This window comes from Marmota marmota, unplaced genomic scaffold (genome assembly GCF_001458135.2).
Source record: "Marmota marmota marmota unplaced genomic scaffold, marMar, whole genome shotgun sequence".
Taxonomy (NCBI): Eukaryota; Metazoa; Chordata; class Mammalia; order Rodentia; family Sciuridae; genus Marmota; species Marmota marmota.
This window is the reverse complement of record NW_026000005.1, coordinates 28353223-28376722: the sequence shown is the minus strand read 5'-3', so window position 1 is coordinate 28376722 and position 23500 is coordinate 28353223. Positions and strand designations below refer to the sequence as shown.

At 36.5% G+C, this 23500-nt stretch overlaps 1 protein-coding gene across 1 annotated transcript in view; it reads right to left on the bottom strand.

Annotated features, from left to right (window-relative positions):
* The window catches only part of Unc80 (unc-80 homolog, NALCN channel complex subunit), a 188038-nt gene that overhangs the window by 44556 nt on the left and 119982 nt on the right, over positions 1-23500 (bottom strand). Inside the window, exons 37-48 of the mRNA XM_048808985.1 lie at positions 18881-19024; positions 16686-16786; positions 15527-15613; positions 12315-12498; positions 10386-10480; positions 8771-8860; positions 8006-8107; positions 5671-5851; positions 4354-4622; positions 2760-2894; positions 1445-1583; positions 693-789 (exon numbers count right to left, since the gene is read on the bottom strand). Coding sequence (XP_048664942.1) covers positions 693-789; positions 1445-1583; positions 2760-2894; positions 4354-4622; positions 5671-5851; positions 8006-8107; positions 8771-8860; positions 10386-10480; positions 12315-12498; positions 15527-15613; positions 16686-16786; positions 18881-19024 — 1624 coding nt within the window. The remainder of the gene's footprint in view (positions 1-692; positions 790-1444; positions 1584-2759; positions 2895-4353; positions 4623-5670; positions 5852-8005; positions 8108-8770; positions 8861-10385; positions 10481-12314; positions 12499-15526; positions 15614-16685; positions 16787-18880; positions 19025-23500) is intronic.

The window sequence follows — 23500 nt, the reverse complement described above, 5'->3', positions numbered from 1 at the left end:
TTTTTTTTTTTTTTTTTTTTTTTTTTTTTTTGGTAACAGGGATCAAACCTGGGGTTGCTTTACCGCTGCCACATCCCCAGCACTTTTTTAAAAATTTGAGATAAAGTCTTGCTAAGATGCTTAGCCCTCGCTAAGTTGCTGAGGCTAGCCTTGAACTTGTGATCTTCCTGCCTCAGTCTCCCGAGCCACTGGGATTACAGTCATGCCTGGCGGGATGACTCACTTTTCATGTGAGTCCTCTGCCTTCTTGCACTTGGCAAAATGGAAGAAGAGATTTATATTCTTGCCCTTTCTGTGACAGGTATTCTTATTGCTCCTTGAAAGGAGTTTTCATAAATGGTTTAAAAGTCTGCTATGAAATTGTTTGCTACTAATTTGTTATTACAAATTTTTACATGAATTATTATTATAAATTATTATTTCCTTTATTACATGAAAGGAAAATATTTTCTAACAAGACTAAACATCTTAGCCTCAGCACTAATTCTAAATGAAGGGATTTCAAATTAATGAGGATTTATGATATTTTCCAGAAACTTTGCTATGACAAGTTTCCTAAATTTAGTTTTCAGAACATTACTTGCCAGGATGTTACAGACTGAAAAACCAAATATAAGCTTTGTAGTCAATAAATTTTATTTCCTTTGCTATACTTAGTTATTATGAGGCACAGAATAAAGGGCTGCATTTACCTTCTGAATGATTCAGGAGCATACGCCACCACAGTGACACAGAGCTTAATGGCTTCACTGATAGAGAAGGTCAGATCTTCATTTCCATAGCAGAAATCTAAGGGGAGAAGGAATCAGTGCACACAGTCAGAACAGATTCCACCATGGATAATGAAGTTGACCCCTCTTAACTTTGTCTTTTCAGCTTATTTTGTAGCCTTTTCTTTGTTCTATTTTATTTCTATGCTATGAAAACTATTAATTTCTTCATCTAAAGGGAATGAAATTCTGTTTTATACTTTTGAATAAGTGAATGAAAAAATAAAGTTTTTGGGGGGGAAGTGTAGTTTTAATCATCTCATCTACCAAAAAGTCACTGAATGCATTTGAAAGGTAAGAAATGTGAAGCTTTATCTTTGAATTATGCCTAATTCTACATGTTGTAGTATAATAAAAGGCCATTTGGAGGATTATTTACTTAGAATTACTCAAGAGAATGCAACCTTCTGAAAATTGCAGTCTTAGATCAGTAGTCTATTGAACATCATTTTAGTGTGATTTTCATGTTTCTCTTTAGGAGCAACAAGAAATTTAAGAAAAACAGGAGATAAAAAAAATACTACTCATTCAATGTATACCACTGTTCCATTTATTTTAATTGTTTAAGTTCTATATATGTGTGTATATGTATATGTACATACACACACACATACATATACACATATATAAATAATTAAAATAAGAAAAAAAATGCCAAGGGAATTTTGCATTACCTAATGACTTGAGAGGCTTCTCAGCTTTGACCAGCTCTAGGATGTCTAATATGTCAGTGGTCTCTCCTTCCAGGGACTGTAGCAAGTCAAACAGGCACTGAGCCGACACACCTTTGTTAGGCCCATTATTGGCAGCATCCTGTATAAGGACATACAATTTTAGTTCATTGACTCCCACTTCAGTACTAAAGTAGTTGACCAGGGGTTCAAACTTCATAAACACTATCAGCAATAACAATTATAATATCTATCTGAAATTCAGCTTAGATAATTCTGTATCCAATAATGCTGGAGCATGATTTTGGAGAGGTACACCTGAATTTTAGGGAATCTATTAAATACTAATCTAATACAAAGGAGATGGTTGTGAAAACTTGTAAAAATACAACAATATATGAACTTCTAGAAAAGTTCTTGCCCATGTCACCTGTGGTATTAAGAGGGTAGAACTAAGAAAATTTCCATAATTGGTTTTCAATACTTGAAATATATTTGAGGAACAGAGGCTTATTTTAAACCAAGTTCATAGGTTTTGTTTAATAATATATCTTCAAAATAGATATATTTGCCATTTCATATGTATTTAAAATTAATTTGATCCATTCATTAAAACAATAAAATCCTTCTTAAGTCCCTACGTACGTACCAGAAAGCATTCTGTGCACTGAGGTTATAGCAAAACAAAATCAACACACAGAAATAAAACCAAACTATAACTAAAAACAAATGAGCAAATGTAAAATAGACAAAGGTCTTGTTCTTATGGAGCTTAACATCTAATGGTGGGGGGAGGGAGAGATACATGTTAATGAAACAAACTGACCATGGCCAGACCATGTGTGAAAATAGAGCTGACTCACAACCTGCAGCACACTGCCCAAGAAACCAAACCAAGATACTTCTAAAAAAAACCTTCCCAGAAAGCTAGCCTGATTTGTCAGGTTTATAGGAAATCAGACCACTAACTCTACTGGAAACCAAACAATAAGTCCTGCAACAGTTTTTCTCAAATGACTTGGACTTGATTAAAACTAGTGGCTTCCCTAATTTTTGTCTTTACTTTGAGAGAAAGCTAAACATGCAGCCTATCACATAAGACTCCGCTTCTTGTTGGCCTACTTGTAGCTTCTCCCCTCAGGCACAACTGAAGCTCCCTTCCTTTCCACTATAAAGCTTTCCCTCCTCTGCTTGCCCTGGGGTCTCTGCAGCACACAAGTGATGGTGGCTGACTCCCTTGCCTCTGCAAGCTCTGAATAGATAACCTTTGCTTTTGTCAAGTGCTTGGTCTTCATTTATTCTCACAGAGCTTACTCACAGGAAACTCCAAGAGAGGGGCCACACTAGCAAACAGCTGGAGCACAAAGGGCTTGCGGTGTAGAATGTAGAACTGGTGGCAGGCAAATTCGATGGCTTGACGTAACTGGGGATTGCTTTCATAGTCAGAGTATACCTGTGGGAAAATGTCACAGAGTTACAAAGTGCCTTCTAAAAGTATCAAAGTTGTGTTTGATTTTAAAATTTTGCATAGTTATGGGAAACAGAAAAAATGACTAATTTCATAAGCTAGTGGAAGGTGTGTAAAATGGCATAATACTGCCTGAAATTTTATATATATATATATATATATATATATATATATATATATATATATCTCCTAAAAATCTAAATATAATTATCCCCTAGAAGTTTATGACTAGAAATTTTTCTCAAGGAAAGAATTGGGCAAATGTACAAAGATATCTGTCAAAGAATGTTTGCTGCAAGATTGTTTGTAACAGTGGAAAACTTGAAAAAAAGTCATTCACAAATGCTGATTGGTTAAGTGATTTATTGTACAATGTGACTGATGTTATTAAGCTAAATGAAGCTACATGAAAAAAAGTCCATGGTATTTTGTTGAATGAAAAAAAATAGGTTACAAACTTGAATATATAATACAACTTCTGTTTTTAAAAAGTGTGTGTGTGTGCGTGCAAGTGTACAAATATGTGTAGGAGAGAGTGCCCGATTTTCAACAAGTGTAAACAACATGTCTCTGGGAAGGAGGACTGTAGGTGATCTCTATTTTCTGTTTAAACTTTTTAACTTCTGAACATAATTGCTTTTGGTAATCAGTAAAATAGTTATCAAAATAGAGAAAATTGCCACTATTTAAAGAAAAGGCAGACAGTCCTGTGATAAAGGTAAATTTCTTGCCCCCATAGGTTGAGCAAATTCTTCTTTGCACAAGCATGTATTATTTTCATAACTTTTATTGAAACTTCCCTAAAAGTAGAGAACTAGCATCAACCCCAGGCCCTCCCTGAATTTTATTAAGTGCTCCTAAATATAGCCAGATATATATCAAATGCTAGTAAACAGACATTGTTACTGCTACATTCACCTCCTCTAATACCATCAAACCAAATTTAGCAGTAATTGAAATTTCTGGGCAGATAGAGGCCAGAGGATCTCTTGGGAGAAACAACAACTGAACCCTTGCCATACATTTGACTCAACAGAGATTCTCTGCCTAGGGCATAAGAACCACCTGGGGGCCTTGTTAAAAACACCCATTACTAAACCCTGACCCCCAAAGTTTCTAATTCAGTAGTCCTGAGATGGGCTCAAGGAAGTGCATTTCTAGCAAGTTCCCAGGTGATGCTGATACTGCTGGTTCAGAAACCACACTTTGAGAACCACTGGGCAAGAAGAAATGAGAAGGCACCGACTAACCCTGGGGATCTCAGGACAAAATGGGATATTGTGAACACTCAGAAATTTATTTTGGGGGGGATTTCATTTGGTGCCTTTTACTGTAATGAAAGAAGACAATCCCATCATTAAAAAGTTTCTGTATAGATCTGGAACTGCTAGATACGGGTAGTCCGTGGGTTACTTTTCTGATTAGGAGAGGGGATTCCGGGCACCTGCAGCATGGTGGGGAGAATCCACTGGTAGCCACTGAGAGAGAAGAGGTGATTGAAGTGCACAGCGGTGTTGATAACGGTGGCAGCGTACTGCCTGAGCAGGGCACTGTCTTCTGGGTGAAGGATCAGAGCGCCGTTGAAAACGTTGAGGAAAAGCATAATTTCATCTCCCCAGGGGAATTCGCTTGGCATGCCCAGGAACATCTCTTCCAGGAGCTGGATCCACAAGCTTTTCTGAAGTGTGTCAAGGCCAAACAGTTCCTTCCCAGCTGTGAGAACATGAAACAGCAGAGATGGAATTAGTACCACACCAATCCCATCAGCAAAAGCAGGGGATCAAACGCCAGGGTGCTGCTGTTTCCCATTTGTTCCTCTGGGGTAAGATCTCCTGCTAAAAGGCTTTTCCAGCACACAGTTGCTGGCATTAGGATGAGGCTTCCTAGCTCTCAAAAGACTTTTATCAGCACCACTTGGATTGAAGTTTGTGGGCAAGCCAGGACAGCATTCTGCTGCTCAATAAGCTGAAGCTTTGAGAAAATGTAAGCTATTCCAGCTAGAAAACGACAGGGCTGGGATTAGTGCTTGACCTTTGAACCACTCCTCAGGCTGGAGCTCTTTCCACTATTGCTCTGTCCCTTCTTCAGGAGGACAGTGACGCACAGGGATGCTAATTCAAGTAAATGGTACCAAATTAATAACAGTAACAGAATTGGGTTCCAAACTGCATCTCTTTCTGTTTCTCTGTCTCTCGCTTTGGATTTGATTTGATTAAAATGCACACATCTTAAATGTAGAGTTCAATGAGTTTCAAATATGCACATGTAACCAATACCCAATCAATATATAGACAATTTTCATCATCTCCAAAAGTTCCCTCATACCCTTTCCAGAAAGTTCATTTCTTAACCCAGAGGCAACCACTGTTCTGACTTCTGTCACCCCAGGTTAGTGTTGTCTTCTTCTGAAGTTCTTATACATACCTATGTTTTCTGTAGGGACTCCCCTCCCTACCCCCATCCTCACCTTGCTCCCTCACCATTCACTTTGAGTACTACTCTCCAATATTGGTGCTTGGAATGGCAGCACCAGCATGCCTAGTGGGGCAAGTTTGGGGCCCATCCTAGAACTCATTCGTAGGTGGAGGGTGGGGCTCAGCAATGTGAGTTTTAACAAGGCATCCTGGTGATTCTGATGCACACTCAGGTCTGAGAACCATGGGTTCCATAACTGTCTGCTCATAAAGCTGCTCTTCAAGTGGGGACAAAACAAGGGTGTGAGGAAAGCCCTAGAGAGGAAAGGCTACGTCATGTCTGATACCTTGAGGATCACTGAAGAGTGAGAATTCGGCATCTATAGCACTCCGAGGGAATGAGGGCAGGCGGAGGAGGTCTTCCTGAAGCATGGAGACGTGGGACTGTTTGTGGGCTGTGGGGATCTTCTGCGTGAGGGAGATGAGAAACAACACCCGCCCCACCTCCTCCAGCTTCCGAGTGAACACCTAGCAGAAAACAAAAGCAGGATTAGGAACTTCCAAGTTGCAGAGTACAGAAACTGGAATAAAATTCTCAGTAACAAATCGGGTTGACAAAATGAAAAAGGGAAAAGCAGAATAAGGGAGAAAGGCTTTTTTTCTGATCACACAGAAAGCAAACAATACTTAATTGACTCTCAGTCTCTACTTCCATCTGCTCTGAAGAAGGAAGAGTTTTTTATGGAGTTTGCAGTCTGGAGGAGCAGAAGGCAGCATTGTCAAGAGAGTTCATTATTCCAAAAAGCCTATTTGTCTGGGGGTCATAATGTGGATGATCTTCTTTTACTGGGTCCGTTTCAATTGCTTCTATGATTTCCATCAGTGCCTGAAACTGTTTACTGGCAGTTCTGGGTCTGTCTCTTAAAAAAAGATTGAAATGGAACCAGGAAAAACCTATCTTGAGAAAAAAGCTCATGGTCCCTAATTGGTGCCCTTTGGCCCTGAGCCTAGGTGGCATGCACAAGCACATGGGACTCTTGGTCCCTTCCCTTACTTCCATTTCTCTTGATGATCAAGTGAGCAGCCAGATGCTTATAAATAATCAGCAGCTGTTGAGGGACTTCTGAGCTAGAACCATAGGAATCCATATTGTCATCTCGCTGGGGAATTTAAAAGCCTTAACATCAGCTGGCAGTCTGAAAGTTTGCTGGGGCCCCAAATGCAGTCTGGCTGGGCACAATTCAGGAGCCACTTGTCAAAAGAAACAAACTTTATTTTTAGAACCACACACGCTAAACAAAACAGCTCCTCAGGAAAAACCCTCAGAGCCCAACTGCCACCACCGGCTTCCCACAAGCCTCTCCACCTCCCCCCCTCCTCCTGCTCTTGAGGCCCATTGGCTGGGTCGTGTGGGCGGAGCCAAAAAAGTCCCCCAATGAGCAGCTCCATGGGCAGGGAAACAGCCCAATGAGCATCACCGCAGAGGAGCCAATCAGCTAGATGTTGCTGGGGCCGCTGTGAGCCAATCATCAGCTGGCAGTCTGAAAGTTTGCTGGGGCCCCTTTGGCTGTGGCTCTCAACACCTTAAGATTCCAACTTAGAGTATACAAACAGGGTCTCATTTCATGGCACTCTTTTGAAATACATTTTTGAAAGATTTTCTTAAACATGGTAAATACATGCAAGCCAAGCACCATTATTGATTATGCTTTTATTTATTGTGGATTATCCTCTGTCAAATTAGAGTCTAGGATCATTTTGGTAAAATTGTTTTAGAAGTTGTTCTTAAGATTTTTCATTTTTGCCCGACACCTCACACCTTGCAACACATTTAGTATTTTCTTTCTTTCAAAAGTAATTTAGGTAGTTAACAGTAGCTATTTTGCTTAAAATGACTTAAGTTATCTAAATCTATTCCATTCTCATTTAGTTCTTGACATGGCAGAAAATAAAATCGAAATAATCAAGTATCCTGAAATTCTTGTTTAGATATTTTATTTAAAAAAAGGGTAATACATAGACAATATTAAAATTGTATTGACTTTAGAATTGTGTACTAAAGCCATATTTTGCATGAAGAATGGAGAGTTTCCTTAAGGTCAAAGTCTGATTTGAGGCTACATATGTAAATATTATTCTGATCTTCAATCTTAAACCTAAAGACAACTACTTGATTTTGTCTCTTCCTGTTTTAAGAAATAATAGGAAGGTCAGATCCTTGGTCAGTAGCAGAGCTGAATGGAATACAATCTCTAGTCCTTAGTTCAATGCTTTTTTTTCAGGATAACAATATTGACCCCTTTTACTTTTTTTCTAGCTGGTGGAAACTTCTGATACTGATCTAGAGGCTACAGTATATGTACTTCTAATCTTGTTTCACAAAAATGTGAAATGAATATCACACGTATAAATCAATGGGTCAATAAATTAGGATTTCCATAGTTTATACTCAATAATTCATTATGGCATTACTCTATGTGATTTGTTCTTAATGCCTATTCACCATCCAATCTATAAAACGTAACACTATTTGGGGGACAATCTATTGAACAAGGTCACTCATCCATTTTTTTTCCAGAGAGGATCACAATGGAATCACAGAAGCTCTGGGTGGGCAACACATTTACAGATGATCGGTTCCAATGACACCACAACATAGGATAGAACTGAGTGGTCAGACACCTGTTTCTGAATGAGCTCCTGTCCCTTCTCTGGACGCATGTGTACGAGGTTCAGCTGTGGAGATACTGACCTCCGGAAGGGATAAATATCTCGAACATAGGTCTGTGTGGATTACACAAAGAGAGAGAAAGAAAATTCAAATGGTTAAATTTTACTCATTTCCTCTTTACCCAAAGGTCAGACAAAAAAATTCATTTGCTTCTGTTTTGATTCTTCCTAATTTTATGCTTTCAAACTCCTGCTTAGGAAAGCTTCAACCCATCCAGGTGGGGTGCTCTTTCCAGGCACTGGGTGCTATGTCAGGGGCGAAGCTACCAGAGGCAACATACTAGACGACACTCTGAAAGGAGAAGGTAACCTTAAGGTGAAACCAGGGGTCACCATGAGAGCCCTATGGCTCATTAGATCAGGTCACCATGGCCATGTTTAACATAGAAAAAGAGCCAGAATGGCCTAAAAAATCCCAGTAGACACACACAGTTTTTATATGGGCAACTTAATTTTTCACTTTGACATAATTGTGATGAATAACCACATGCTTTCTTGGTCTACCTCCATCAATGATTACAACTGCCCTGAGGCAGATACTATCATCACCTCCACTTTACAAAGGACACTGAAGGGCAGAATGGTAAAGCAACCCTTTCAAAGTCACATAGACCCAAAAGGCCATGCTCTGCCCCTCTAAACAACAAGGTCTCTGTGCCTAGGAAAGGTGCTTTGAACCTTTGGTACAAAACATGTGCGTCATTACTGCAGTCTCACCTTATTGTAGTGGATAAGATTCCATCGCTTATCCATCAGGAAATAATGTGTGGACTGGGACTCGGGGATGTTGAAAAACTCCAGACACTCCTAGAACAATAGCAACAAATTTTAATATATGTTTACCAGGAACATATTGTTTGCTAGTTAATAAGGTAGAAGACACAAGTATTGGAAGAACAAGATAACTTACAAGGATTTAAAAATATTTTTCATATTTTATATATATATATATATATATATATATATATGGATATATATTCATGGTTAGACAAAAATGATGCAATAAAGACTAATCATGTAATATGAACTGTCTGCTCTCACAGTGCTCAAAGATGTCCCGTTATAATTCAGACCAAGTGATGAACTGTGGGGACACAGTGGCACCTACTGGTCTCAATATCAAGGAAAAAAAATGTTTAGTAAGACTTAAGGAAAATACAAAGTATAATACATCGAACACTTATTACATACCGTATACAATGCTTTCCATGTAGATAACTTATATAACCTGAACTAGAATCCTAGTATTGTTGAAAAAGAAACTGTGGCTAGACAGGCCCTATTATTTGATTTGGGTCATGCTAGCCATGGTGGAGCAAGGTTTGAACTTGCGGTTTGATTCATTACCATTCAACATGTGCATACAAATGGAATGGTTGTTGAATTTTGCTTCACTAGACCTTAGAAAATCTCTGGAGATGTTTGGGTAAAGCCTGAAGGAGAAGGAATGACCCCTTCCACTGAAATAAAATATACAAGTCTGGCAAAGATGAGTTTTTAGGAGGCTTTTCTACTTACATCTGGATCCAGAGTTGTGTTCCAGAAAATTAGATTACTGAAAATTTGAACTTCAAACAGAGAATTACTGTACTAGTTTACTTACTACTTTATTTTAAGAACCTTGCAGGCAAGCGTAGCTATTGATTATATTTCTTTTCAGGAGAATCACTGCCATAAATACTAGAAAATACTTTTTTGATCCACCTGATTTATTCGAAGGTATATATTTTATTTAGAGACAGGGTCTCACTGAGTTGCTTAGTGCCTGATTTTTGCTGAGGCTGGCTTTGAACTTGCAATCCTCCTGCCTCAGCCTCCCCAGCTGCTTGGATTATAGGTGTGCGCCACCATGCTCGGCTTGTTTCACCAGTAATTTCTACTGGTGATAAGTCAAGACTGTATATAGATTCAACTGGGTCCCACAAAAGGGATCTCTGGCATGATCATTAGCCAACAGCTAAAGGTTACCCCAGTGCCATCAGTGGACAAAACCAGGTCACCTTCAGAATGACCACAAGTGATGCTAGGAAGCTCCTAAGGTGGAATTCACAGAGTTCCAGAGAAGTGAGGAGCAACATCAGAGTTCATGCTGCTGTTACAACCAAGACAGGAACTCTCCTGACTTGGCCTACTTCAATGCAGAGCTAAAAATGTCAGTGAAAACTGGAGAAAATGACATAAGTACTTAATAATGGAGCAGATTCTCAAAGAACAAAGAATAGCGCACATTCCTTTGGAGATAGAAAAATGCCATTTATTTCTAAAATGGGTGTTCACAAATGTGATCACAGACATTGTGTATAAAAATCGTTTTGTTAAAGGTCATTCCTACCTTCAACAGGGCTTCAAACTGAGTGTCTTCATGGACTGGTAACTGGGTTGGAATGTCGCACTCATTTTGTCCATGAACTACCAACGTTTTGGTACCTACAGACAATAAAAATCACAATAAATGGACCCCACTACAGGAAAGTTTGTATTTAAAGCAGAAAGCCTTAAAATATTATTAAGTTGATTCTTAATTTATAGTTAGTGAGTGCTTAATATGAGTATTGTACTAATTGTACTCCTTTATTCATATCTGAATGTGTATTTTAAATATGTTCATTTCTTAAACAATGATAGCTACCATTTATGGAGTTCCCAATACTTTTGCCCACATAATTGTATTTAAATCCCCCAGCAAAATCATGACATGATCTTCATCTTACAAATTAGAAACACGAGAGAAACTGAGAATTTTTTTGTTGTTGTTGTTACCAGGGATTGAACCCAGGGGCACTTAACTGCTGAGCTGCATTTCCCATCCTTTTTAATATTTTATTTAGAGAAAGGGTCTCACTGAGTTGCTTAGGGCCTCACTAAATAGCTGAGGTTGGCTTTGAACTCACAATCCTCCTGTCTCAGCCTCCCAAGCAGCTAGGATTACAGGCATCCACCACCATGCCTGGCTAGAGAGAAATTTAATAACATATCCAAAGACATATATTTATTTAGTGGGAGAGTCAAAATTCAAACCTTAAGCACTGCAACAAGTAATATATTCCTGTATTTTAAATGAGATAACCTGGCAATGACAGTTGAAAAAATACAAACAAAGATGTTAGCAAAACCAAAACAAGTTCCTGAAATGTAGTTTAAATGCACATTTTCTGTACTCTACTTTAGCTGGTTAAAACATGTTATTTTGGTTAGGAATAGAGCTCAGTTGGCAGAGTGCTTGCCTCACATGCACAAGGCCCTGGGTTCAATCCCCATCACCACCCCCCCACACACACATGTTTATTTTACTTCATTCATTAATTATACAACTTTGTCAATATTATAATATACCTTGATTTTTAACAAGTTGTTCTAAAGTATATGAGTGACAAAATGAATTTATTTACTATAACAAAAACTGATCACATTTTTGGATACTCTACAGAACACACAAATATTCAACTGTTTATTGAATGCTTCCCATGGATCAGGTATGGCAGCAAGTATTTTATATACTTAAACTCATTGATTTCTTGTGATTGTGAAGTATGAATTATATTCCTATTTTGCACACAGGGAAAGAAAGCCTTACAAAAATGATGTTCTTTTCACAGCTGATACTAATTGTATGACTGATAAACGGCAGTGCTGACTTAACACAGGCTTCTCTGCTGCCAGAACCTATGTTCTCATCTCTGAATAACTTTGTCTTTCTCTTTATTTCTATTAAAATGACCAATTCTTTTATTTTTATCGTCACTGAACAAGGATAAAGGCTTGGTAAAATCTTTATCTTAAGGACAAACAAGCTGTGTGAAGTGAAAAGGAACTGTATCTAGAGTTCATATCACACTTGATGTTCTTTTGTAATTCTCCCTCTTCCTGCTTTTCCCTTTTCCAATCTTTCATAAAGCCATCTCTCATTGAGTTTACAAAGGACTGGGGTCCCTGCCATGCAGACAATATCATTCTCCTTGCAGTGCCAAAAATTCACTCAAAAAGGCTTTCAGTTCAGCTTTCCTCTGCGAGAGACTTCCATACATCTTTAACCTTGGCAGTCCTTCAAGGACTGATTCACGAGGATCTCAGTTCTGATGTGTCCCTTTTCATCTGGCAACTGCTCACTTTTTAAAGGGTCTATTGTTTTTTCTCTGATTGGATTAAACAAAAAATTCTTTGATGCACTCCATTCTAGGGGTTAGAACTCTGAAAATTTTCTCATGAATGAAAGAGCATCCATGGTCTTTCAAAGGACTATTCATAATTTTTTTTTTTTTACCTGGCATTGAAGCAGTCACCAGGAGCTTTACTTCACACTGCTCCTTCTTCATTGTCTGCTTGAGGTCCTTGAAGAAAAGGCCCTCCACGTACCCAACCACCTCCCACAGGAAAGTCAGAGTGGCTGAAATGGCATCCATCCCCCATTCACAAGGGGTTCGCACGAAGTACATGATCAATCCCACCTGAAATTAGAACAAGCCTTCACAAAGCCACAGTGATACTGAGCTCACATTCTCATTTCCTTGGCTTTTCTTTTTAAAATTTGGATCTTCTCCTGTGACTTCACATTCTTTGTTCAAATGCTTCTCTAACACTTTCAATGGCACTAATCAGGAGAGGGTGGAATTGGAAAATTGACAAACAGGCTTCCATATATTGTTATGTATCATTAAAATGACCAATTCTTAAGAAGAAGGCATAAAGATCATTCTTATAGACACCATATCTCCTAGTATTCTCAGGTACAGAAGCCATCCAAAATTAATCTGTATGTGATGTTTACCCACACACCAGCTGCAGCAAATAGTCTAATAGTCTGAACCTAAGAACGCTCTGCTTTGCCAAATCAGCAAATTCAAAAGTTTTATTTGTGTGTCCTCTAACATGTTGAAAAAAATGTGCCATTTTTCGTATTTTAAAGTTGACATTTAAAATGTCTTCTAAATCTACTTTTTAGTAGGGAGTAGAATGTTTAACATTCTATAAAATAAGATGAGGACTGACTATAATTGGAATATTTGATGTAATAACTCTTGACTACCTTTCAATAGTACACAACGAACTCAGAAAAGAATAATGTAAAAATTTCCCCTGTGGGTTTAGCCATTGTTTCTTGAAAAATTCGGCAGTCCTGGGAAACTTCTCCATTATACTGAAATAATAAGGGTCACTAAACTCATCTGCTTTGATGGTTCTGAATGCTAATGCTTTAATGAGGGTCAAACATCACCTCTAGCAGAAATCTATAAAAGATGGAAACGGGATGGGCTTAAAGTGTCTCAATTAGTCAGAAGTGTGTCTTCCTTAAAACTGATGTGCATTTCCGATTCTGTCTGTCTTACATGCTATCAGAGCATTCAGGTGCCAGATATCTGAGATGGTGCCATGGGCCTTCTTTGTGTACAGTAGTAGATTGGTGACTGAGATGACAGACAAGCTTAAGAACTGGTTCATGCTTATTAAGGATTTTGAGATGTATTCAAAAACATCTTAGAACTATCAAGGTACCACACTCATGCAAAAGTCTTCACATTCCCACAGTTCCTCTTGCCCCACATTAAAGTTGCCAGGTCAAGTCAAACAGTGGATTTAAGAGTCTGGAAGTGATGAGTCAGTGTTGCCAACATCCCCACCATCTACACCTCTGACAGCAATTAGAAAAAAAGGAATATCTCATAAGGGTTATTTTTAAAAAATTGACTCTTCCCTTTACTGTTTTTTCTTTCTGAATACAAGCCCCTTCTCCTTGTCCACCAAAGCAGACATCTGCCTGGGATTGGGGGAAAGAGTAGAGTCTGGACAGAAATGCAGAGATAGGAAGGTTTATTCATGCAAAATAAGATTTTTAAGATTTTAAAGCAAGGTCCAAGTATGGCCAGTCCTTTTCTCTATTAGCTTATCTGTTACCTGGAAGGACTTATGTTCACCTCTAAGGCTCACTTGAAATACACAGAAGGAGAATATAGTAGAAGAAAAATTAAATGCTCATCTACTTGCTGCAGAATTAAAAGATGGAGGAGAGCAATGGTCTAGGCAAGCATTTCTCCTGTCTGGTGACCTGGGAAGGTATGTGGGCAAGTGAAGGTAACATTGAAAGGGCTCTTGCCTCCAGTCTCTGGGTTTCCTTTCCATACCAACCTCGACACAATGTAAACTTGGCAGGGCACATACTTACACTGAGGGAGGCCCTGACATTTGTCTTTGCTAATCTATCTTTGCTTTTTGGTGTGGCATAGCCAGGACCCCAAAACAATGGACCCGTGACTGGAGAGTTTTCCAAATGGCTGTAGTAGCTGAACAGGACACTCCAGCTGGTGGACTTCCTATGCTTGAGCCAGATGGGACTCATGGAGAAACTCATGGGCATTTACAGCACCAGCCAGAGTTGAGGTGAGATTGAGACTTCCAGCAAATACCACTGGGAGCAGAAAGGCCTCATGTTTCCAGAGTCAAGGGCTTCCGTTTTTGCCAACCTGGCATCTAGCCACCAGTCAGACAAAGAACATTTTCTCACAAGTGTAGCAGCCAGAGGAAACACAGGGATAGACCATGAAGAAAGGTCTTTTTCCTCCCCCACTCCACATGGTTCTTACAAACAAAAGCAGTGGGAAGAAGGAGGCTTCCTAGAGAATAAGCATTTTATCCAAGAAAGACTGAACACTATCCAAAAGTGCAGTTCATATTTTTGTATCAGTCTGAACTTATAACGAGATTGGACACTTATTTATATTTTGTTCCCCTTGCCAACAGGCAAGTGGGCACTCCGGAAGACCAAATTAGTCAGAGACAAGAGAAAGGAATTACAAATATTCTCTGCCCATGGGAGTTGTAGTGTGAGTTAAATTTGTCACTCTGCTATGGATGCATATGCATATACATATGGACAAGTATTTCCCTGACGATAGTAAGGAAGAAGGAAAGGAGTTCTCCCAACAGAGACATTAATTTGGCTTTCTGTCTGCCTGAATTAAAGTGTAGTTTCAAATAATAGTCATCATGTCCCAGTCCCCAAAATGCATATTCATGTGAAGAAACTGGTAAGACCTGAAGTTTCAGGAAGGAGTTTTCAGATGAGGTTTAAGCATAGACAGCTGTCATGGAAAAATCCACTTACAAATATTTTCTACCTAGGGAAATACTTGCTCCTGTGTGGGGTGTGTGTGTGTGTGTGTGTGTGTGTGTGTGTACAGGCATACACTTTAAATGGCAATACAGGAAAAGGGAATGAATGCCTAAAAATGACATGAACCAAAATAAGGAAGTCGAATAATGCTAAAGAAAGAGCGGGAAAGTACGTTTGTGGAGTATCCACCATGTGTCAAAACTGTGGCAGGCAGGGTCTTCCTCTACTAAGAGTGGTGGACTCAGCTGATAAGACTCACCTGTCTCTCAATTAATGAAAAATTATGTTTTAAAAACCCTGAGACTTTTATCTCATGTTCCTGCTTCTTACTTGGAAATCAACATAATCTATTGACTACTGACACTCACCAAGTAGTTGAATAGGATATGAGATGTCTGAGCAGGAAAGTCTCCAATGTTTAAGAGAAGTTTGCGCAGCATGTACATTAACTCATCCTGAAAAAAAGAGAAGAATTTTAATGTCTTGTTCAGGTGCCATGCTGTAGGAAACAAAATTAATTTGTTGAAAATTGGGGGAGATTTTTAACTTTTTGCTCAGACTTTAATGTAAATGCTCAATATTTTAATATAGTTTATGTGATGCACATGTATACTTATAATACATGTGATACTTAGTATTTAACTAATCTTAGTATTTAACTAACACTTTAGTATTTAATATTAGTATTTAACTAACACCTTTCTTCTAGTAGCTGACATAAATATCACTGACAACTGTGTTGTTGTTGTTTTTTTTTTTTTTTTTTTAATAAAACTTTACATTGTATCTACAGGTCATGGGCAAACCTTTAGAGCTGTATATTTAGTTAACTATCTGCCATGGCATGCCCTCCAAGGTGTGGTGGGAATGTAAGGAAGACCTATGTTAAGAAACCATTAAACAAACCAAGTTTACTAAACTTTTGAACTTCATAATTCTGTTTCCTAAGTTTTGAGTTAACAAGAAAAGTGAGGTCAAGAGAGAATAACTGAGCCATAACTAACTTATTTTCAGAAACTAAACCTAATATTCAAGTGAATATGGTCATAATGTAGAAACAAACAAATAATTCTTAATTATCAGCATATTTTTTTCATTGCTCAGCAAACTGTTTTTACATAATTTTCTTATAGCGTGGTTTGGCACCACCCTATAAGATGGTCTTTAGGTATTAGCTTTTTGATTAAGAAGAGTGTTCACCTATTCTAATAACCCCACCTGTACCACAGACTCAGAATTCAACAAATGTATCCAATATTAACAACATTATACTAAATTTAGTCTTTGTTCAAAATATTGAGAGTCTTTCAGATTTAGGGTTATTACTAGTAACATAATCACACACGCAGATGTCAAGTAACAAATTTGAAAGAAAACAGCAAAATTTAATATTGCTCATCATCAATATTTTAAAAAGTACTCTTTGGCTATACATTGCTGTTGCATGCACAGCACTATACAGAGTCTTTAACTTGCTTTTTACAGTATTCACATTCATAACTACACTGTAAAGGAAGAGGAATTTACTTGTCTATTGCTGATTGTCAGTTTTTCCAGAAAATGTCGAAGAACAGTTGATGGATCTTCAATTAGACAATTCCATAAGACTTGTTGGGCCACAGCACTCACTTTAGAAGAGGAAAAAAAAATTTGAACATTTGTCTTAAATGGAGATAAATCTATTACACATTATTCAAACAATTAACCAAGCTTAAATTAGTTTCTCCATTTTGCCTTAGAAAGATTCTCTAAACTCTTTTTCTTTTGAAAGGTGAATATTCGTTCTTTTTCTTGTTCTCACTGAACATTTTCACATGTAAAGAAAAGTTAAGAAAAAAGAGTAAGATGGTCTTTAAGTATTAGCATTGCAAAGAATAACTTTGTGAACACACGCAGTTGTCTGTGTTGTGGAAACCACAATAATATGAGCAGTGGTAAGTCTTTTTTAAAGTCATATTTCATTGCTTATGACATAAATTCCTAAACTAATTATTTAGTGTTGGAAAATATATTTGGTTAAAGTGCACATGATTTACAGATGATCTTTTAAAGTCTACATGGATGCTTTAAATAATATCTCTTTTGGTAAGTTAAAGTAGTTAAGCCAGTACTAATTGGGTTCCCGTTACTGATGAGAGACTCTTAAAAATAATCAGTCCTCATGAGAAATGATGTGCTCCTACTTTGGAAAAGGTAGTCAGGCTAAGATTACCTGCAAGCATCCAGAATAAGAAAGCCAGTGGGCAAAGGGATCAGTCTAAACAGCATTCCCAATTCCATTAGTTTTCTAAACTAGGTGTATAGAATTTAGCATAAATTTATCCTTCAATCTATATTTTCAACACACAATACCAATTTTTGCTTAGAAATTAACCATCCAACTGAAATTCAGAGCCTTATAAATCAATAATATGAATAAGAAATACATAAATACTAAGCTTTAGCATTCATGTATCCCTATAAATAATTTTGAAAGGTGTGGATTTTTGTTAGGTTTGAAATTGGTTGAAAAAATATTTTTACAATACTTTTTATTCTAATTATTCTAATAAGGCAGTTTGATGCTTAAAACCTGGAAAACACAGAATACCACAAAGGGAAAAATAAAAATGGGAAGACCACCAATCATAATAATAGCTATGAACAGTCTGAAGGATGTCCTTTTATATACAGGAAACACATACTTAACATATATGTTGAATCATTATATAGGAAACATTGTTTCATACTCAATTTTTAAATTTAGCAATATGAAGAACAATTTTTATGTTAATATTCTAGAATATGATTTCTTATGTATACAGAATACTCTCAATTGGCGTAAAAAGATTAATTTAATTGCCTGTGGTATAGCACATTTAAATTCTTTCCAGACTTTTTTAAATATAATGTTCAGTGTCCTTTATAAACTTTTATATAGTTTTCATTTTTGCTTTATGAAATTGCTAGAAACCAATTTTTTACACTTTTAAGTTTTTGATCCACATAATGAAACCCCATTCTAGAATGTTTGAATCAAATTTTATGCTTGAACACCAAGTTTTGAGGATGCTCTTTTTCCTGCCTCTTCACCAACTGAGGTATTTTAAGGAAATCTTTGCCTACTTTGTAACTGACATATAAGCTTCCACTGTTGTTTTAAACAGTTGTTTACAGGTGTTAATGGCCAATAAACTGTTCATATCCTTTGCCCATTTTTCTACAGGGGTTTTTAAAATTGATACTGAGTTTTAACTTTATTCTTAATTCAAAAATTTAAGAATATTAACCTTTTGTCTATCACAAATATAACTCATCTTTCCCCCTAGTTTTTCATTTCATTTTGCAATTAGGAAAGATGTTTTTTTGTGGTATAAAATGAATAGCTACAATTTCTAAGATGGACACAGTGACTGTTTCATTTCCACTTGACCAAGTTAAGCGTTGTTTTGTTTTCTGGTCATAACTACTTCTTTGTAAATGCTATTTATTGCTTATACAAGTATGGGAGGAGGAGGTCATAAATTGATGAGATATGGAAGTTTATAGCATGGCAGACTAACACTATGCTTGCCGCAAAAGTGACAGTGTTGACATTCTAAGCTACAAATCTGTAGTTATAATAAATGCATAAAACCATTCAATATGTGTTCAGTGGGTAACATGCTCAAGAGGAATCTACTGTTCTCCATCAGACGAACCCTTAAGCCCATGACGGAAGGTGTGACGGGTCAATACTGTACCTGCTACTCCATCCTCCCGCACCTCACCGTCCTCCATGAGATGAACAATGGGCAGCACTGCTGCACAGATGCATGCAGGGAACACGGCCTGTGGGGGCTGTGGCACATGGTGGTTTGGTGTGTGTTCTGTGGTGTGCTCCTCATCTGGAGGGGGAGACAAAATCAGAGTGCTTTCACCAGTGATGTAATTCTAATACAACAACATTCAGTTCAGTTCAAGTCTTACCGACTTAGTGGTACAATCCACAGCAATGATGAAATATCATAATTTTTTAAAAGTTGGATTTACATAGAGTGTCTCCTCATGTTAAATAACAAAACCAACACACTTCACAAATACTGTCTTTTTTCTTGTTTTATGGAGAAAGAAGCATGGACATTCTGGGTAGATCAGCTCATAACATGAACTCAAAGATCACATTTTAAGTGGAGACTAAGTCGTTTCTCACAGATGCAACTGGAAGTGGTAAGTATGAATACGGAGTAGCAGAAAACATATACACATGTTTCAGATGAGAATAACAGCCCACTCATATTCATGTTCTTATGTTCACTGATAAATATGATTAATAATAAATTTGAACAATTATTTCATATGGGAATACAATGAGTTTATATTTAATAGTCAAGGAATGTAGGAAAGACATTTTACAGCTCAATAAAAAAACTAATTTTATTATTAATACAAAGTAAGTCATTTTTCTAGAGTGCTTAAAGAACAGGGAGTCTTTGATTCTCATATTTCAGTGTATGTAGTTATTTGGGATTTTAGAGGTCTTATGAAGGACTGGAGGGTAGGAGACTTACTTAGTTGCTCTCAATCCTGGTTTCACCCTAGATGTATGTGAAAATCTTTAAACAGTATATGGACAGATACACTGGGTAGGCACTTAAGGAAAAATAAAGATTCCCCAAATCTACCACAAAAGCAATAAGAACACTGGAAAACATAGTCAAAATAAACATTCTCAGAACTTTAAAAATTAACCAAAATCTGAGAACAATTTAAGGAGTGTTTGTTAAAAATCAAAAAACAGAATCTTGGTATGATTGCTAGTGTTTCTGCTTTTTAAACTTTCTCTCTTCACTCTGCCTTTCTTTGGCTTCTTGGTAGCCTTGGAAATTAGTAGCTGCATATCCATGGCAGATGTAAATACCAGCAGCCTAACAGCCTCTAGGGGTATAGCAGGTTTGGAGCTCCCAAAAACCTTGTCACTAGAGAAATGTCACTACTTGAACTATTTAGCCACTATTTGGAAAATCCCCATGCAGAGCACTTGTCTTTATTTGACTTGGCTCAATGCTTGCTTAGTGCAAATGATTTATACCCAGGGCATTGGCCAAAAAGAATTAGCAAACAACTGTCTCACATTACAGCTGGCTGAGGTGCTTATATCCGCTGGGGCAAGCAAGAATCTGCAGAAAAACATAAAGGAAAATCTGGAGAATGTAGGTCTCTGACACATTCTTTGTATCTAGATGGCTGCATGCATGTGCAAGGCTGTGCTCTCGCTCATGAAAGACCTAAATTCCTAACCTTTCACTTCTGGCTGATCTTGAGGCTCTGCCCAAGCATAAATTGAAACAGTGAAGGCCAAGGCAGAGTCTTAAACTACTGGAACAGGAAGGTGACTCAGTACATCTATAGAGCCCTCCAGCAAAGGCTAGGAGACTCTTTAGTACATGGCATCTAAGAAAAAGCTCTGTCTAATCATTACCTGATCACTAATTTAACTGAAGAGATTTAGGTGATCATACTCAAGAAAGTATGCAGATTTTTAACAATTAGTCCAGAACAGTCAGTAACCAAACAAATAATAACACAACTTGTAGCAATAACACGCCCCAATTTGGAAAGAGGGTGTCTGATTTTCAAAGCTGCCACATGATACAACTTAAATTTTCCATTTTTTGATAAAAAATTATGAGGCATGCAAAAAAATCAAGAAAATACTGCCCATAGACAAATAAAAGCAGTCAATAGAAACTGTCTTTAAGGAAGCTTAGATTTGGGACTCAACTAGACAAAGATATTCTATCAGTAGTTGTATTTTCTATTTTAATACTTTATAAATGTTACATAAAACATGACAGCTATAATACAAAATAGCAATAAAAATAAATCTGTCTTTTGCATGCCATATCTTTTACATGTAAAATGGCAAATATAAATCTTATTTTATCCATAATTACATTAAGTAAAAATGGACAAAATATTCCTATCAAGAAACAGAATGAGCGGTAAAAATTAAAAGTGAAAAAGAACTTGAGAGTATTATGTTAAATGAAATAAGCCAAACTTGGAAAGTCAAGGGTTGGATGTTTACTCTCACAGGTAGAAGATAGAGAGGAAAAAAAAGTGAGGGGGGAAATCTCATGAAAATGTAAGTGAAAGGGACCCCAAGGTAAGGATAGAAAGGGAGGGAAAGAAGTTGACCAAATTATGTTACATGTATTCATATGTGTGTTTATACATATGAATATCTCACAATGAATCCCACTGTTATGTATAATTATAAGGAACCAACAAAATCAATTTTAAAAAACAAACAAACATGACTCAAATATATAGTATTTATTAGAGTCATATAGTTTCAGAGACACAAATAAGACGGAAGAAAGATGGAAAATGTAGGTCTCTGACACATTCTTGGTATCTAGATGGCTGCATGCTGGAAAGTCTATATTATTATCAGATTGAATTTTAATATAAAAAATTTTACTGGAGGCAAAGGAAGACATGTTGTAACTATAAAAATTCAACCTATTGGGAAGACAATTTTACATGCATCTGTAACAACAACAGAGCCCCAAAACTTAAGAAGTAAAAACTGACAGAATTAAAGGGAGAAATAGATAATTCAATGGTAATCACTACAAACTTCACTATCCCACTTTCAGTAATGTTTAGAACAACTGGACAGACTCCATTAAGGGAATAGAAGACTTGAACAACATTATAAACCAACTAAACCTAACATACATATGCAATAATAATAAAACATTTTTCTGAGACATATTCAGAATGTATGCAATCAAACAAGCCTCAATGAGTTTAAAAAGGTGAAATAATATATTTTCTGACCCTAAGAGATTAAATTATATATCAATAATTGTATAAGAACTTGGAAATTTACAAATATATAGAAATCAAACAGTAAATTCCAAATAACCAATGGTCAGATATTGAATCACATCATAAAATATTATTCCTTGAAAAAGATCAATAAAATTGATAAATCTTTAGATAGACTGAGAAAGAGAAAAGAAAAAGAAAAGACCCAAATTGCTAAAACTGAGGAAAAAGAGGGCACACATCACTACTAATCATAATTATCAATATAATAAGGATTGCAAAGAAATATATAGACAAGTATACATAAATAAATTAGAAAATGTAGATTAAATACACAAGTCTTTAGGAAGGCATAACCTAAAGAAGTTGACTAGGGAAGAAATAGAAAATTTGAATAGATTTATATCAAAGAGATTGCTATATTAATAAAAAAAAAAACTTTCCACAAAGGAAAGCCAAGACCCAGGTAAGTTTATTGGCCAATTCCACCAAATACTGAACAGATATTTAACACTAATTCTTCACAAAAACTTCTAAAAATTAGAAGAGAAGGAAACACTTCTTAAATCAGTCTAATAAGTCAGTATTGCTTTGTACTGAAACTAGATAATGACATCACAAGAAATGAAAAACAGATCAGTATCTCTTATGTGTACAGATGAGAAAATTTTCAACAAGCTATTAGTAAACTGAATCTAGAACTATATAAGATTATATACTATGACCAAATGAGATTTATCTCAGAAATGCAAGGGAGGATAAACATAAAAAGCAACAAATATATCTTAATAGAATGAAAAAAACTCATGAGAATTTCAATAAGTACAAAAAAGCCTTTGATAAAACCCAACACTCTTTCATAATAAAAAAGAAAATACAAAACTAGGAAACGAAGGGCACTTCCTCAACATTATAAAGGCCATTTGTTAAAAACCCACAGATTTTTTAAAAATAAAAAATCCACTAACACTAACTGGATTAAGTTAGTGAATACTTAATAGTAAAAGACTGAATGCTTTCCCCCTAAGATCAGAAACAAGGCAAAAATATCTGATCTCACCTCTCCTATAAAAACCATACTGGATGTTTAGCCATTATTTAGTAAATAGATGTTTACTATTATCTAAATATATAGATATAAATATATCTATATATTTAGATAATAGTAAATATATCTAATTTACTATTAGATAGTAAAATAAAGAAAAAAAAGGACATCCAGATTAGTAGGAAAGAAGTAAATTATCTTTATTTGCAGATGATGTCATTTCGTGCATAAAAAAGCCTAAGGAATCCACAAGAAACTATTAGAAGTAATAAACTATTCATTAGAGGCTGCAGGATACAAGATATAATATACAAAAATCAACTGTATTTTTTAAAGACTTTTTAGTTGTAGATGGACACAATATCTTTATTTTATTTATTTTTATGTGGTACTAAGGATCAAACCTAGTGCCTCATGCATTCGAGGTAAGCACTGTACCATTGAGCTACAACCCCAGCCCTCAATTGTATTTTTATACATGAGGAATAAAACCTCA